The sequence below is a fragment of the Corvus kubaryi genome, unplaced genomic scaffold (genome assembly GCF_017639235.1).
Source record: "Corvus kubaryi isolate FWS band 111438036 unplaced genomic scaffold, C.kubaryi_AGA036_p1.0 split1-131, whole genome shotgun sequence".
In the NCBI taxonomy this organism is placed as follows: domain Eukaryota; kingdom Metazoa; phylum Chordata; class Aves; order Passeriformes; family Corvidae; genus Corvus; species Corvus kubaryi.
This window is the reverse complement of record NW_024582073.1, coordinates 26,144,067-26,161,024: the sequence shown is the minus strand read 5'-3', so window position 1 is coordinate 26,161,024 and position 16,958 is coordinate 26,144,067. Positions and strand designations below refer to the sequence as shown.

The 16,958-nt window shown below is 43.4% G+C and overlaps 1 protein-coding gene across 5 annotated transcripts in view; it reads left to right on the top strand.

Annotated features, from left to right (window-relative positions):
- Positions 1-16,958, top strand: part of FGFRL1 (fibroblast growth factor receptor like 1) — a 169,957-nt gene that overhangs the window by 70,616 nt on the left and 82,383 nt on the right. For all 5 annotated transcript variants that reach the window (XM_042053002.1, XM_042052999.1, XM_042053001.1 and 2 more), the window contains one exon: positions 11,763-12,035. In XM_042053002.1, coding sequence (XP_041908936.1) covers positions 11,763-12,035 — 273 coding nt within the window. The remainder of the gene's footprint in view (positions 1-11,762; positions 12,036-16,958) is intronic.

Here is a 16,958-nt window from a genome sequence, read left to right as displayed (position 1 = left end):
ACTTTTACAGCTTGGCCTTAAATGACGACCTTTCTTACATTGCCTGTTCTGTCTTGGTCATGAACTGATCCTTTACTGTCTGTAAAACAATGCAGCACTGTTCTCCCTTCGGAAGTGAATTTTGTCTTTTGTCAAATAGTCACATCCACTATTAGATAAGAAGTGTTTTTAACAGCCCTCTATTTGTTGCTATTTGATGGCGGTTCTTTGATCCCTGGAGGGGTTTGTGGCGCTGTTTGTGATATACTGAAAATCGATTTTACACATTTCCATATTTTATCAATGAGTCTTCCAATGGGGTTTCACCCTAATCAGATTGGAGAATACCATGGCACAGACATTGGGAAGGGGTTGGAATTTACATGCAATAAAGATTAGGGGATTAGCGACTGATTAGGAATGTGCTGATTTCTCCAGCATCAGGTACAGCAAGAGATCGTGTCTGCTGTTCTCTGACCTTGGGTTTTGACCTCTTGACTCCTTGCTCAGAAATGCCAGTGAGCAGCATGGAGTGATTCCTGACGTGGCTTTCCCCAAGAACAAGTTCAAGTCACTTCAACAGTAAAACCTATTTCCATGAACCGGGAAGCTCAGAAATGTTTATGCGAGTGGACAAGCTGCTCAGATGTGCATTGGCTGGGGCAGGCTGGGCAGACAGGCTGTGGCAGCATTTCAGTGTGCAGCCAGGAATTCCTGCTGACAGCTGATGCGCTGTGCGTGTGCCGGTACCCGCACGTGCGCGATGGGATGTGGGGCAGCACCGCAGTCACACGATGAGACAATATTTCTCCGTGCACAGCTTTTCCTAGATAGCTGCTGTGCTCTCCAGGTTTCTCCCCCTTCCACTTGCAGGAGGGTAGCTGGGACTGCACATTACCAGACACTGAGGTAATAGGATTGCACGTTAATTGATATTCCAGTGGCTCTATCTACCTGCTGGATATGATGTTGCATTCCAGTGTGCAGCCCGCCAGCAGAATGGAGTCACTTGAAATCACGAAGCAATTGATGTCAGCAAAACTCCCGTGTGTCCCTGTAGCTGCTGAAGCTTTGGCAGCTCAAATAAAGCAACAGGCTGTGCTAAGAACAGGGGGTTGGTAGTTTGCTTGTGTATCAAATAATAATTAGCACCATCTTGCTGTTGTTGCAGATGTACAGGCATAAAAGGCAGGCAGTGTGGGATCTTCAGCAAAGGAGAAGTATTTCCAAATCCTTTGGATAGTTTGAGGAATCTAAATGGATTTGTATTTTAAATATTTGGTTTCAGTTGTTCAATATTGGCAGAATATACCCACTGCTGAGTGCTGGTGTGCTAATACCATTCATCCTGACGCACGCCACACTGGTGTGCAATAGAGGTATAAGAGGAATACCTTCCTCCAGGTGATGTGAAGCAGCTTTTGAACAGCAAGGGGTGCAGCAAACCTTTGGACATACCAGATTAAATGCAAACCTGATTTCATCTGATATTAGAGTTGAACAGTCCCAGGACATTACAGCACAGCCTCTAGCAATCCTAGGTGGTGCAGTTGGACATAGCAAGTCGGATAGAACAACAAGTCTTCACTCTCTCCTGATGGAAAAACTAATTAAGCCAGGTAAGAGTGCACTAACCTTGTTGTTGTGAGCAAACCAGAGGAGGAGCAGAAGAAGTGGGTCTGTTTGAAGCTCTCCCAGGTGCAGGCAGGCTGCAGAAAGCTGCACTTGCCTCTGTCCAGGCGAGTGTGTCATGTGTTTTTACATCAGGTAGTGTGTGCTTCAGTGGCTGAAGGGCAGGAACCAGATGGGAATGCTGTAAGAATTCAGTGATAGTTTCCCTGTGCAGGAGACTTGGTTTCTCTTGAGTGATTGGCCAAAATTATTACATAAAATATTTCTTAAGCTGAAAAGGGGAGAAAACCAGGCAAAACTCTTTGAAAGAGAAAACTGGGTAAAGTCTTAGTTCTTGACAAAAATGTGATTTTCTTACAGAAAAACAGTTCTTCCAAAGGCTCCATATCAAGCTTGCTATGCAGCCATTCAGCTGGAAATGCTTTCTGTTCTAGAGAAGCCTCTGAAAATATCTCCAGTTCTTAAATACCACAATGTTTATCTCTTTGTGGTCACCATCAAACAGTTGTTACCACGCTTTTGTGGTGACCAAACATAGAAGCCCCCAGAGACGAGGGCAGAGGAAAGGGAGGGCTGAGAGCAGCCTCGCCATGCAGGGCACTGCCACTGATTGCCCAACAGCAGAAGGCTTAGGGATATTTTGGCAGTGTCTCATGACTGAGAGTGAGTGGTCAAGATGTTTTTTTTCTGAGTCCTTAGTGCACTAATCTCACTTTTTCCATCCTGGGTATTGGGAAAGGCCAGTAGGAACCAGCATAGGATGGAAGAGTTTAAAGTCTTCTCCACTTTCGTCTCTTAGAGCAAATTCTGGTAAAAAAGATTTTTAAGAATATTTTGAGGAAACCCAAATCCTTGAATACAAATTAAAAAGCTCCTGTGTCAGTCTATGGCTGAAAACTTGCTGCTGTGGGCTAGCAGGAAGGCAAACCAGCTATTTAAAGGTTTGTGTTCCCATCGTTCCCGTGTACAGCACGGAGTCAACCATCGTGGTTTCTGTTTTCCTGCAGACATAAACAATGACACTTACAATTTCCTGCTTGCAGAGTGCTCACACAAGAGCCTGTCTATAAGGGAAACGTCTCATTACTTATTAAACCCTGCACAGTGCTCAGACTGGGTTAAATATTGACTACCAAAGTTCAAGGGGAACCTGTGTCTCCAAACGTGAACTTGGGCATCCTATTCTCTAGGAGCTGTTCAGATAAAATGGATAGGTGACAAAATGCTGCATGCAGGGAGGAGGGACAAAGAAGGGGACAAAATTCAGAGCAGGTTGGCTCAGAAGTAAACACCTATTTTTGGAACCTTGGGATTTGGAATGTGATTGCTATTGGTGGCTTGAAGGGGAGCTTTCACGAAAAAAGGGCAGAAGTCACAAAAAAAGTGAATTAAACTGAGGCTTGCAGAGTGTTTGGTTTGTTTTACTGAAAGTCTTGGAGATGTGGGCGATTTGGCTGGAAAATCCACTGGGCTTGTGAAGCAGTATTTTCATGGTTAGGAAACAGCTGGAAGGGCATAGTACAATGATATTTATGTTAAAATTTGGGTAGACCCACCCCAGAAGGCAATTTAGGGCTGCCTGACTGCACTGTTTTCCAGACATTATGGGAAGCAAACAAATGTCTCGCGTTGGCAAGAATGGTGCCTCTGTGACCTGTGGAGGAGATGGTGGAGGTTTGGGTTAGGTTTGGAGAGAGCCGGGTCGGGGCTATGGAATTTCGGTTGGGTTCTGGATCCTCCCTCAAGCCAGAGGATTTCTAGCTTTCTTCCAGAATTAGTCAGTTTGTCCTTCCTGGAAACAGAAGACTAAAATTAAAAAAATTTTAAAAAACAAGCAAAAAACCAACCAAACAAAAAGTCTTCTAATTTTAGAACCTTGAAATAATGCTTTAAGGGCATTTCTTTTGAAAAAGTGCCCAACAAATTATGTATGCCATTATTTAGATGGGCTTGCCTTCTTGAATGGGAATGAAAGAGGTAGATTGTGTGGGTGTGTGTGCCAACACACCTTTGTTGTACTTATCTCTTCTCTAAAAAAGGTTTTGTGGTTATCCATTGAGCTGCATACCTGAACTGAGCTGTCAGTATAATTTTAGCATTTGAGTAGAAATATTAGTCCTCTCCTTTGGCCCACACTAAGGCCACTGGCAGCACTCGAGAAACAATAAATCATATATTTTCTTCCACACTAGAAACTTTCCAGCATATGAAGTCTGTTTCTTCAAAAGTAATTTGAAGTAATCCTAACTCTCCTTTGCGTTTGCTACCTCGAAACCTAAGGGATAAAGTTACTATTTTTTGCTGCTGAAAAAATGTTCAGCAACAATTGAAATTGAATGTCACCCATACACATTTAATTTAATAAGATGGTAATTTCATGTTAAATAAATACCAACTGATTATTGAAAACATATGCTCAAAGGATTTAGAAACCACGTAAGAGATACGTATCTCATCTACTGTTGTTTAACTGCAATAAATCTAAGCAATAATCAAGTGCCAATTGTTTAACATACAATAACTATTTTATTAAATGTTGGTGAAATGTGTATGCAGGACACTTAATTAAATGGAACATGTTCCCAAATATTGTATTTTTCTTAGGTTTGGAACATCTAGAGTAGGGAATTTACTGGCAGCCTTCACCCAAGGGACTAGTTATTACTCATGTAAAAATATGGCAGGCACTTCTTGTGCTATCAATAAGTATCCATTTCATCAGGAAAACAACTCCTACCACAGAGGTAAGGAAGAAAGAGAAAATATGTCACTTCACTTGCTGTAAAATGGATCTGTGAAGCTGTTTTCTCCATCAGGTTGTTGGGCTGAGCCATGCAGCCCAAGCCTGGAGCTTGCTCCTGCAAACAGTTCACGATTTCCAAATCTAAGCCTGAGCAGCCATCGGGGCTGGTCAGCAAATACTTGTGGTGTTTTTGTGTTCCTCGCTCAGAGTCTTTGTTCTACAGAGATGCTGTTGGTTTTTTCTTTAATCTTTTGATTGTTTTTGATAAGCATTGTTTTTGTCTGTGGGCGCCTATGTTTTCAAGCCAAGAAGGACCCATTAGCTCATCTAATCTGATCTTCTCATGTCACATACCAAAGCATTTGGACCAGTTACCCCCACGCTGACCCCTACTTTACTTGGCTAGCACATACCTTTTGGAAGTGCAGACTGTTTTGTTTTGAAAATATGAAAAGATGTTGGATTCACCAGTCCTTTGAACTACTTATTCCATTAGTTAATGGGATACATGGGCAACACATTCATCCTTTTATCTCTCTCAAAAAGCATTTTTATCAGTTCTGCTCTCCACGTAATGGCTTCCAACTGTGCAGAGAGCCAAGAGTTCCTCTCTTTCAGGAGCACCTACACGTGTTGATTGAAACTCTTCCCATCATTGCTTTGTAAAGCCTTCCATGTGGGATTTGCTCCTTGGTAGAGTTTGTCGTAGCAGAGCAAGGTCTCTGTCTATTGATCCATCATTACAGCCTGAATGCCGATACAAATAATGGTAATAATGATATGCAGAGAGTGTGAGGGCATAATCCTCATGTAGGTCTTGCAGAGATTGTTAAACTATTGTAGAAAAGGTTAAACTCCTACTGTAAGCAGGAGTTGTCCAGCCCAGCTTTGTAGCAGCAGATACCCCAAGTTAGACAACTCCAGATGCATGTTTCAAACGTGGCTTTTAGGTGATCCTTTCCAGCTGCGTATGTACATTTTGAAGCATGGGAAAGGTAAAGGAAATCCACTTTGCTGTGAACCACCCTGGAGGTAAAGTCTTTGGAAGCTCAGGTTTTACAGTGATGAGTATGGTGAAGGCCAAGTGTTGCCTCAAGTTTTGCTGTAAGAGATTGTGTTCACACCAAATGAGCAGTTTGGTTGGTGACCTTTGTCCAATTCCCTCATCTCACTGTTGTAATGAAAGATTTCTGTGCTTAGCTGTGTTCCCCTCACAGGACATGCACTATCTGTGGTACTCCAGCCCCTCATGCTAATTCCATGTGTTGATGGGTTGTTTGGGTGCTTCATCATAAATGACTTTGCTAATTTGTTAACACAGCACTTCAAAAGAAATCTTATCTACATGGAAAGTGAATGTGTTTGGTATTAAATAATAAAATATACATAACCCATGGGGCTCTTAAAACTTATTTAACTTCTTTATAAACTTTACAATACAGTATGTGGATATTATAAATTACTTTCCATTCCAAGAAGCTGTCCGGGCTTGTTGACCTTCCTTGGAATTTCCTCTTTGTAATTATGTTTAATGTGTTAATAAAGTTCACTTTGAACTGTATGATGGCAAATGGTCTCATAGGACGTGGGTCAGTGCTGGTGCGTTCACCATATGTGAAGCTTGATGTTAGTGTGCAGTTTAGTTGAAGGAATAGCAAGGATAAGTCCAAACAGTTGTAGAAGCAGTATCTCCTCCCCATGTTAGCCGTAAAAAGGGGTTCATGGAAAGTTAGGAATGTGGAGTGGGAAATCATTTAGCTTTCACTGCTAGGTGTTACTAAATTAAAGTGCTAGGTTTGAATCACTATCAAAACACCATATATCTAGAGGGTTTTCACACGGAGCTGTAAATCATGTTTACTACATGTATGAGTTGAACAAGTGCATGAACTTTGCAATGCGGCGCAGGAAAATATAATTACATGTGTGTGTGTTTTTGACTGTGAGAAATATGGACAGGAAGCTCCAGGCTATCCCACTGTTGTGTCTTAAATACACTTCTAGAAATTGTTTTTTCTTCTTCCCGGAAATAGCTATTTGCTAAAGCAAAGAGGCTTTCTTGGGTTTTACATAACTCCTTTTGCCAAGAAATGGCAACCACTATCCCTTCCCGAGGCACTGGGGAGGAGAACAGGAATGCTAGTAAAGCAGTGTCAGCAGCAGAGCAGCAAGTGGGGCTTTTCTGTGGTGTAGGATAGTGGATATAAATTGAAAATTGCCCAGCTGTTCAGTAAGACAGGTGTAGAGTCTGTCTTTTATATAATGGAACAGAATGGAGATTCCAGTTGCTTGTATTCGTAAATGAGGCAAATAAATCTGCACACTTGTCTGCATTTATATGAGCAGAAATATTTAAAACAAATGAGGTGATCATGGCATTTCCTTGTTAATGTTCAACTGGGTTTATATGATCTTGAACAGAAAACCTGGTATCTGGCTGAGCTTGTTGGTTTCTTTCTGGGTGTGTTTAAATGTGTTTGCAAATGGGGAAACTACAAGCAAGAAAATAACTTGGTGGAAAATCTAGGTTCTGGATTGTTTAAATTATATTTTAAGCCTGATTGCACCCTGGCCCTTGGAACTCCAGGCATGATCCCTGCTAGTAACTAAAATGATTTGAATGTTATGGAGCAAAGTTATATTTAGTTTGTATTTGGAGAAAGAATAACAACGAAGCACGGGGGGAGGCAGCTGCATTCTCATCACTTCTTCCCGAGTCACATCCGTGGATGTCGAATCCCACCCTTCTCTCTCAGCCACAGTATTAAGAAATGATTCTCTCATATTACTGGGTTGAGGACAAGGGGGCCTGAAGAAAACCTGCCCCCACTAGGCTTGTGTCAAGGTGGGGCTTAACTTCCTGAGAGAGCTCCTCTGTTCAGGCTGTGGAACCAGCTGTGCCCTCTCCACCATGATGGGGCTTAAAAGCAGTGCCCTGTGGCCATAGAGAGCTGTCCTTGCCTCGTGGAAAAATGCAAGAGTTCTCCCTCCCTTCCTGACTACAAAAATGCATAAAAATCTGTGTCAGTAATTTGGATGGAGTATCTACCTGGGGCCTTGTTTTCGTCCCTTTCTCCTATATTTGATGAAAAAATGCTGCGGGAAGTAATTGCTGTGTCCAGGAGCATCACAGATTGGAGATTCTCAGCACTTGAAAAAGGCTGATGTTTCCAAGAATCGCTGCCTAATGGCTAAGGAATCAGGGGGAGTGCTCACAGGGTTTACACTCAGGACCAGAGGGCACTTGCTCTCTGCTACTCTGCCTTGAGAGAATCCAGTCTGGAGCTTTGGCCCATGACTGCAGGCACATGGCAGTTCACAGGATTCCCCCCTAGCCAGAGAGATGGTATATATTGGCATTAATTTAGCTTTGGTGAATATATGAAGTCTCTATTTTAACAGTCTGGTTTCACAAAATGTTCTCAGGTTTCAGAACAATTGCTTATGGTGTTGCTCTCCAGTTCTTGGGGTGTTGCCCTCCCCACAAACAAGGCAAGAGCAGCGCTATAGCGAGCAGCTGTAGGGCATTGCACTCAATTAGATCATTCCTCCTCACACACAACTCAAAGCTGGAGTCCAGGATGGCAGAGATCTTGACACTGGCTCCTGGAGGAGTAATTTCATCTGCCTTTTAATGCTGCATTAGAGCACGGGACGGACGCTGGCAGCAGCAAGGGATGGGAAGTCAGTGACTACAGCCAGGGTTCAGCCTGTTTTTACCTCTCTGGCAGCTGTAGGTGAAGCAGCAGGTGCTTTCCTGGGATTTTGCCTCGCTAAGCAGCTGTAGAAATGTATCCAGCCTGCGGGGCCTGTGTCCTGGGCTCTGCTCCCACACTGCTGCACTCAGCTGTGAGCACACACGTGCCCCAGCCCTGCAGGGTCAGACACCAGGGACACTCCCAAATCAGCGCCTTGGGAGGGCTAACTGGGCACTCTGCTCTCCTGGCCACCCTGTGGCATATTATGGGCCATTTCTGGAAGGTGGGGAGCTCCCATCAGTGCTGCGCATGGGAAGTTGGCAGACTCAGCATGCTTTTACTACATCTTTTTGCTCTGTTCATGTAGCAGGAGATGGAATTGCTGTAGAGAAACCCTGGACATTAATCTCCAGCAGAACCTGAGCAGTGCTGAGCAGCTTAATATCTGGATTCAGAGGGGGAAGACACTTTTGCCTGGATAGTTTTTGAGGCTGCTCTGTGTCAGTAGCACCCACTGCCCAGGGGATATTGGAGAAAGGCCTTTTTGCAAAACATACTTACCCCTCTCTGCTGCCTCCCCTGATGCCTCTGATGGTGCAGAGTGGCAAGATGTGCCAAAGTGTGTCTTGACTGGAAAAGCATTCATCCATCAAGCTTGCAGTCCCAAGGCAGGGCTCTACAGATATGTAGTGAAATAAGACCCAGTGAATGCCTGTACATGAGAAAGAGAGACAGACATCCGTGATGATACCAACATTTTATTCTTGCTGTAGCCCAGCTTCAGGAGGTCCAGCTACCAATGGCTTGCCAGGGCTTCTGAAGCCTCTGACATATATGAAGGTGCTGAATTGTATTGTGGTTATTTGTAAACACAGTAGTAAGTTACAATATTGTAATAATTATCATGGTGCTTGATATTTACATCAAAACACTGATTCCAGAGAGTACTGCTTGAGCAGAAAGTAATTACTGCAAAGATGATAGGTAATAAAATGGGAATATTTACAGAACTAAATGAACAGAAACAAGGCCTCATCATCTTTGTCCTAGGGCTGTACACTACTGAGAAGTGCATGCTGTATCTGGCAAAATTCACAGCAGGAAAAAAGAGTGAGGGGAGACTTTTATTCCTGTTCCTGAGAAAGCTGCTGGAGGAGCTAATGAAGAGCTGCACTAATGTTTTTAGGCAGAATGGCTCTAAGAAATGCACCCTTTTCTAAATGTCATAAAGGTCTGCGGATAGATCCTGTGACAGGGACTGATCCAACAATTCCTCAGAACGAAAGGTCAGTCAAAGGAAAATGGCATTTAGGAGGACCAAGCTTACCACTGACCCAAACATGTGACAGATCCAGCGGCAACTCTGGTGCCATCAGGAGCACCGCTTGTGCAGCCTGCCCCAGAGAAGCACATGACGTGACTGGGAAACTATCTGATTCCTCCAGGTCTCAAAATTCATCAGGAGTCAACATGAATGTTGGAAGGAAAGGGATTTTGAAGGAGCCTACAGCAGGCTTCCAAGTTGGGAGGAGGGTGCTCTCTCTCCACTGTCCCTGCTTGCCCTGCACCAAACATTTTTTCCCCAGCACTAATTATAGATCTGTTTTTGTCATTTGAATATGCATGAAGTAGTATCCTGGCTCACAAGCAGGTTGCAGTGAAGCTACTCTTGAAGTTTGACTTGGTTTGATAGGGCTCTGGGTCAGAAAGGACCTCTCCAAGGGCCAACCCAGAATTTCAACAAGTCTATGGACTTGTCTGGGCATTTCAGCTCCTTTGCACTGAGTGAGGGCACCATGTAGGGAAATGTAGCAGAATTTGGGGCTGGATTCCCACCCAGTGTTTGTGAATTCTGCCTTATCAAAGTCAACACACAGAGCCCCTCTTCATGGGTGGATTTTCACTTTAAAAGATTCAGCAATGCAATTTGTGTAAGACCAGCATTCAAAAGGTTTTGGGGTTATCTCTCCATCCACTGAGGTAGTTGGAAGTCTCACAAGGTGAAGAACTAAGGGTGGTTTGGAATTTTTAGAAACACCTGGACAGGCAGGATTTCTCATGGTATTTTGCCAGTTCCCTTGGAGTATGGGAGGATACCATCACCTCTGAGGTGCTGTCCCACAGGTGACTGCGAAAGATGTGAAGGGGTGGGTGTTGTGTTTGCCTCCTTTGTTATCTCTGTTATCTTTGTTATCTCTGATTTTTTCAGAATAAGTGCTCTCAAGGTCCCCACTTTGGGTCATTAGAAGTTCATCAGAATCTGAGTGTTTCTAAGACCCATTGATTTAACCAGGCTCTTATTTAAACTCTTCAATAAGTTTCAGGCTAGTTCACCACTCTGTTCTCAGCTTGAGCAGCATTTCTGCTCATCAGCAATGCTGCAAAATTCATGGGTGTGATTCAACATGAGTAACTGCAGCAGCAGCTCTGGAGTCATTCATGAGTTGGACTGTATGTACTGCCTCAGTCATGCTGGGGAAAAATCAGGCAGACTTTGAAATAATAGGAATTAGTCATGAGGAAGTGCAAATATGAGCTCTGTAGTTTATCCCCTGTGGGTCCAATCCTGTAAAACACTAGGAACAGGAGTAAAATATGAGGAAACAGTTCCAAATCCCACAAACATCTTGCGGGTTTTGGGTGCAACTCAGCATCAGCAATTCTTAGCAAAACATTTTGTCCTTATGCAAGAACAGGGCACTTATTATCACACCCATTAATAGACTATTCTGGGAAGAGCACTGCTATTGCAATCTGTGTGTAGAACTTGTGCAATTAATGAAAAGGCAGAAAAGGCAGATGCAGGAAAAAGACTCTATTCAATTTTTCAGAGCCTTGGGAAGGAATTCCGGTTGGAATTCAGCTATAGGTCCATTCCCACTGTTGGAATCTTTATCACTTCTTTTCTTCAGATAGTTGACCTGTCCAAGTGCATCCTGTTATCATGTGGCAAACAATGTGTTCACTCTGGCATTCCAGGGACACTCTGTTTTGTATGAAATTATCACCTTTTACAAAGAGCAAATATTTGTCAGATGGGTCAAACCAGTGGGGTTGCTAAGGAAACTTATAAAAACATTCTCTTTTGGACTACAGACAATGTTAACATGTCAGGCTAAGCTGTATCTTTTATTGAAGCACTACCCAATGAATGTTCTGTGTTCAACAACTGCAGGCTTATGTGTCTCAGATAAAGCCCATCTGGTGACTATTAAAGGGAATTACTGTACATATAACATGAAAGGATTAAAACATGTTGGGGGGGGGCAGTGTTTTGTTGTAAGTGCCACTCCTGTTACTAATTTTGCCTTCAGAATAGGTGTTAAGTTTAAAACAACTACAGTTTCTTTACCAAATACAGCAGAACAGTTTGTGTATTGGGCTCCTTCTTGTGACAGGAAAATGCTGGAAATTTTGGAAAAGCAATAGACCCTCAGAACCAGGCTTCCCTGGTGGGTTAGCTTGAGCTGCTGCTGATGGCAAGGCTATAGCTTCAGGTCTTGCACAAAGAAAGATCTCATTTGCTGTATCCCTCTGTATCCCTCTGTAATTGCCTACATTTTCATCCTTGATTGTAACTGATTTTTGGTAAGCACCTTTTATTCTGTATAGCAGTCAGTGTAATGTCCAGATTGATGACTCGGCTTTGAATCAGTGCTGTGTCACTGGCAAAAGCCATAACAGCTGTTCCTCTCTCTGCTCTTTCCTAGGCCCCCCAAGGATCGCTGATAAAGTGATTCACCGCCAGTCTGTGAGGCTGGGCAGGACCATCAAGCTCCTGTGCCCGGTGGAAGGTGACCCCCCGCCCCTCACCATGTGGATGAAGGATGGACGGACAATCCACAGCGGCTGGACGAGGTTCCGAATCCTCCAGCAAGGGCTGAAAATCAAGGAGGTGGAGAGCGAAGACGCGGGGACCTACATCTGCAAGGCCACCAATGGCTTCGGCAGCACCAACGTGAACTACACCCTCATCGTCATTGGTGAGTAGAGCTGGAGGAGAGCCAGGCCTCACCTGCTCTGGGGCGACAGAGGGAGCTGATCTCCATGTAGCTGTCAGAGATTGCAGATTTGCTTTGCTAATCATTCACTGACCTCCACTCTTAGCTGGCCCCTTCCAGTGTTTGAGGATTGCCAGAGCTGGCTGTGCTGCTGCACATCTTCTGCTGCAGCCGGCTGCAGGCAGATAAGATTGCGGAGTGCCAAAGGTTACACATAAACAGAAATGATGCAATAGCCACTGGGGTCCAGATCACAATGAATTCCACACAGGAAAGGCTGTGCGATAAGGAGAGGTCACACTGATCTTTATGTTTGCTGTTGGAACAGGATAGCTCTCAAAACAAATGTTGAAGCACCCATATGAAAACGCACAGTGGGGAGATCCGTGTGCTGAGCTGTTGCAAGGCATGGTGTCTTCGGGAACAATAATATTTGGGTTGAAACAAAGCTCCGAGCTGGCATGTAACCCAGGGATGCTCAGCTCCTGAGAAATCCTCTTGATGGAGGCAGGATTAAAAAAGCTTCAGATGCTGTCTCAGTGACCATGGGTTCACTGGCTGTGCTTTTGACCATTTTCAAAGGGCTTGCTTGCCCCAGCAATGAGATTTTGGGGTCACTTGCTGGGCTGAGCATTCCCAAGGACTCCTGAAGACACTTCTCTGGGTAATCAGAGATTCCTCTGCAGCAGCTGCCACAGAAATGTGCTCATTGGTGCTTGGCTGTGAGAAGGGAAAGAGCTGGATGAAAATCAGTGTGCTGAGGGAGCCAAGGGGAGAATTACGATGCAGGGGGTCAGATAAGATACCTTGCTCACCCCTTTGCCTGATCAGCATCCCAAGTGTCTGGTCTACAAAGTTCTGTTTCTCTGAGATGGTGGAAGTGAGGACAGAATTTAGGGCAGTTTCCAGCTGCCTGCTGGTTGTCTCTTGGCCTGGTTTTTGTTCTATTTCTCCTTTTTTACCTTTGCAGTAGGAGGGCTGCTGTGAACTTGAGACATGTAGCAAACACTTGGTGCTGCTTGGTGGAGGATTATCACCCGATAAGAGGGTGATTCTTGGAGAATGCACTTTGCTGCACAGCCAGTATAGAAAAGGACCAGAATGGAAATACCTTATCTGGAAAGAGATGCTTATGTGAGGGAAGCCCTCAGGTGACTCCTGTATCATCAGTGGGATAGAGCTGCAAAAGTCATCTTGTAGTTTACATAGTTTGAGGATTTGGTTTTCTTTGTTCACCTCTTTCTTAACCACGTTCATCCATTTCTCTGTGCTACATTGAAAAGACAGAGTGAAGTGGAAATAGTTTTAGAGTCATGTCTATACAGTTGGATGCACCTTCCAGACTCTTTGCTGTGGAGAAAGGAATGCTATAGGAGCCTGCTTCAGTCCAGTTTGTGCTTTTGCAGCATGTGGAGTCTGCCAAGGTCTTTGATCTTCTCTGTCATCCTGTATCTTCTATAAAGCTCAAGCCAGATCCCATTATTCCAGGGCAGAGAGGCATCAAAGTATCTATAATTCAAAGAATGCTCTGCCTATTCTTGGTAGCATAACAGAAGCAAATGAAGGCAATAAGCCAGTAGGCACAAGGTAAAAGTTGAACTAGAATTCAGGAAAGATTGAGAAAAAACTCCAATTCGGTTGCTCAGGGAAATTGGATTATCAAATATAATTGTGTTAAGAACAATGGTGTTCATTATATTTGGCACTGAAAAACCCTGGGCACAAACACTAGTTATTTAGACCCTCATCAGGCATTTATGGAAGGAAGTGGCAAGCTCACACTGGCCTCTGTGCGTGTGAGATTGAACCCTATGCAAACAAATATTGATCACCAAGTGCCAAGAAAAGGGTAACTGTAACCTAAACCTCTGTCAGACATATGGGCTGAGGTAGCATTCATTTCCATGCATCCTTGTTGTAAATAGTGGCTAAACCCAGTACTTCTTAGTCTATTTTGCACCTTCTTTCCTCGTCTTACAGTGTGCCCTTGTACATTCTTGTTGCTCAGACCATTTTTGATTGATTACTTATGTCCCCTGTCTCCAGTGGTACAGTTGTGTTCATGTAGGGTTTCAAACCAACTGCTTTTCACTAGAGCAGTTTCCCCTGAAAACAAATGTTCCCCTTGTGTCTTTCTTGTCAAGCTCTGCAAGTAAACACAAGGTATCACTGACTTACTCTTTCAAAGGACCCAGACATTTAATGCATTGACCAGATGCTCATGTTCGTCTTGGTGAAAATACTTTTGGTTGAGAGAAAATCAATCCCTTGTTGGTTTTTGAGAAGGAGGCAGTGTTTTAAAACCAACTGCATGTCAGTTTTGACGACGAAGATCAAATTGATGGAGCTGTTTTGTTTGTGCTCTGGAAAGCACAAACTTCATTAGGCAGAGTGGCTTTTTGAACCATATGGCCTCTCTATTTTCCCACTTCTTCAAAGAGAAAAACCCCTCTTATTCCAGCTTTACTGCTAACACCAAACATGTAAAACCACACAGGTGTCAGACATGGGCAAGGTGGTTAAGATATTAGATCTAGAATAGCATTAAATGATTCATGAAACCCTAGGACTTGAAAGAATATAATTCATATTGACATGAGAGTATTCTGGAAATTTAATCAACAATATCTGGAAAATATTCAGTAGCTTATTGAAAGGTTTTGGAGTTACACTGTATAATTCTAACTGAGCTCTGCCACACCACTGGCAAGTGAGGAACTGTCACCCCTGTGTTATTTACATGGAGGCTGCAGCGGAATACGGTGATGGTTTACCCAAATCCTACAGAGAGCTGTGAATAAATTCAGCAGTCTCCAACCTCTCTGCCTGTTTTCAGTGCTGTGTAGCTCTTACTAATCTTAACTTTTATTAGCCACTGTATTCCATAATAGTACAGAGAACCAACAGAAATCTGAGACATTGTACAAAGGAATGAAAAGGTCAGTGGATCCTCCAACACTGGTGGGGGCCAACAGACGTCGCAGAGATGAGCTCCCTGGTTGGACTCTGTAAGATATAATAGTTGAGGTGTAAGTCTACTTAAATGTGCCTTTGTGGCTTCCAGGACAGATCTTGCTTGCAACCAGCCAGCTCAGTGCACAAGCAGAGTAGGCTTAGGTGTGCCTCTGCATGGCTGGTAGACAGGACTACAGCTTGCCTGGCTAGAGAACCTCTCAGTCTGAAAGTGCAGATGAGATGGATTACAGTGATTTTACAGACAATTACTGAGATAAAGAGAGACCAGGTGATTAGGCCAAGACCACATAAAATAGGAGCTGTGGCTCAGAGTTGAGTCTAAACCTCTTAAATCTCTCCCTAAAAGACTATTCTTCCTTTATAACACTTACTAAAGTCTTCTCCTCCTAATCTCGCATCTTCCTAGCTGCTCTTCTGGAAGTGAGTCTTCTCTTATTCTAGGTTTTTGATCTTCATTCTTGAACAAAGGCTTTGCCAACCCAGATGATAGCGATTGGTTTCTGCCTTGCTTATTTCCCCATCTTCTCAGACTGCAGGGCCTGGATCCCAAAGATCCGAGGAATCCTACTCTAATACAGCCCTGCATGAAATGTAAGCCAGTAAAAGCAGATCACCAATATAAGTCAAAACTACAATTTCCTCTCTTAGCTATCCTTAATAGTTTTTGTGGCTCACCACAAGATTTGGGATGCCAATTACACTGCAGACGGATTTACAAATGCTGGAAGAGGAACTTTAATCAGTATTTAATTACATTGCAGTTACTAAGTACAATGGTTCCTTATTTTGGAAAATTATGTGTAGCTCATCAAAACAAATGCACTGTACCTTCCCCCAAAATTATACGTACAACAATGCCCTTGAAATCTTATCTTTTTTTCCTCAGCTGAATTAATTCTAAAGGTGTGAAAAGGAACTTTATTTAATTTATAGATGCTTGGTTGAAACCTGCGGTTTCTTTACTGCATAATTAAAAAATTCCTTGCCAGTGTGCTCTAAAAGGAAACTTAAGGCCAAGGAGGAAGAAAGAAAGTGCTGAATAGCTACTCCTTATTTGAAAACTGTCCACCTTGTGTGCTGAAGGGAGGCATGTTCTGCAGAAAAAAAAAATAGCAGGTGGTGCTGTAACTGAAGCCTCTGTTGAGCTGTGGCCAGCTTGGAGAAACTGAGTTTGCACACATGGAGCTACAAGCCACACTCCAGCCATCAGGCCCTCCCTGGGAAATCTTAGGCCAAATGGGTGAGCTTTTCCTGACTTATAAATAACTTAGAAAACAAAGTATTCTAACATGGAAGTACTGGTGGACCTCCGTTACTGCTCTCTCTGCAATAATAAACAGTGTCCCAAGTTCCAGAAGTCTGGACATTCTCTGAAGGGAAGATTGTTTGTGAACAGCTGTAGGAAGGACTATAGGTAAATATTTATGCTGTAGCATAATGACCTCTTTCACTAATGCACAACACAGAGGACTTTTCACTTGCAGAAGTGGCGAAGTGTGCCAGCATTACAACATGTGGGGCTATTGCTACAGGTGCTGCCAGTAAATACTTCTTGCATCAGTTGCTCAACCAGGTGATGAAAGATCAAACTGTCTCTATTTTCACATCTGCATCCATGTTTCTTACTGCTTTCTGTAGCAAAGAAAAAAAAAAGGCAGCAACAAGAGCAGGGTGTGGGACTGTGACCTTCTTGCTTTGCTTGGTGTTTGTAAATTGCCAAGGACACATCTTGCCTGGATGCATCTCAGCACGAAAAATAATCAACATGTAAGTCCAAGAAACAGCTTCTCCTGAATTTCTTTTTCTTGCCCTGTATCTCTGACTGCTGCAGTTGTTTATTCTCTTCTTCGGGTTTCTTGGAGGAATATTTTGGTGAAGAATCCATCATCTATCCAGTTCATATCCTCCTCTGGTGCCTGGCCCTCTGAG